Here is a 407-nt window from a genome sequence, read left to right as displayed (position 1 = left end):
AGGGCGGCGGCGGCGGCGGCGCGCGCGGAGCCTTGACGGGCCCCCCTTTTCTTTCTTCTCTCTCTGGAAAGCTGGGAAGCATGAGCGTGCAGACCTGCCGCTGCGGCGGCCGCCCCGGCTCCTCGCCTCCCCCTATTCGGGCCGCCCCTCGCCGGTGAGAGAAGCGAACGCGAGAAGGGAAGATGGGGGCCGTCCTGAGGAGCCTCCTGGCCTGCAGTTTCTGCGTGCTCCTGAGAGGTGGGAGAGAAAGCGGGGGGACGGGAAAGTTGGTGGGATTTGCGGGAGGAAGGAGGGCGTCTCGGTCTGTTGTGTCTGCGGGGGGGGGATTGGAGGGGGGGAGGCGAAGCTGGGGAAGAGGAGTCGGGAGAGGCCTGGGCGTGGGGAAGGGGGGAGCAAGGGGGCCGGGG

At 69.8% G+C, this 407-nt stretch overlaps 1 protein-coding gene across 3 annotated transcripts in view; it reads left to right on the top strand.

Annotated features, from left to right (window-relative positions):
- The first annotated feature begins 6 nt into the window (after nucleotides 1-6).
- LRP6 (low density lipoprotein receptor-related protein 6) overlaps nucleotides 7-407 on the top strand; it is a 179,570-nt gene continuing 179,169 nt past the window's right edge. For all 3 annotated transcript variants that reach the window (XR_826921.1, XM_010858689.1, XM_010858688.1), the window contains exon 1: nucleotides 7-237. Coding sequence is in view for 2 of the 3 variants with exons in the window: in XM_010858689.1 (XP_010856991.1) it covers nucleotides 183-237 (55 nt within the window). In the remaining variant the exon portion in view is untranslated. The remainder of the gene's footprint in view (nucleotides 238-407) is intronic.

This window comes from Bison bison, unplaced genomic scaffold (assembly GCF_000754665.1).
Source record: "Bison bison bison isolate TAMUID 2011002044 unplaced genomic scaffold, Bison_UMD1.0 scf7180017864390, whole genome shotgun sequence".
Taxonomy (NCBI): domain Eukaryota; kingdom Metazoa; phylum Chordata; class Mammalia; order Artiodactyla; family Bovidae; genus Bison; species Bison bison.
The sequence above is the reverse complement of the archived record's forward strand: the minus strand, read 5'-3'. Positions and strand labels throughout refer to the sequence as shown.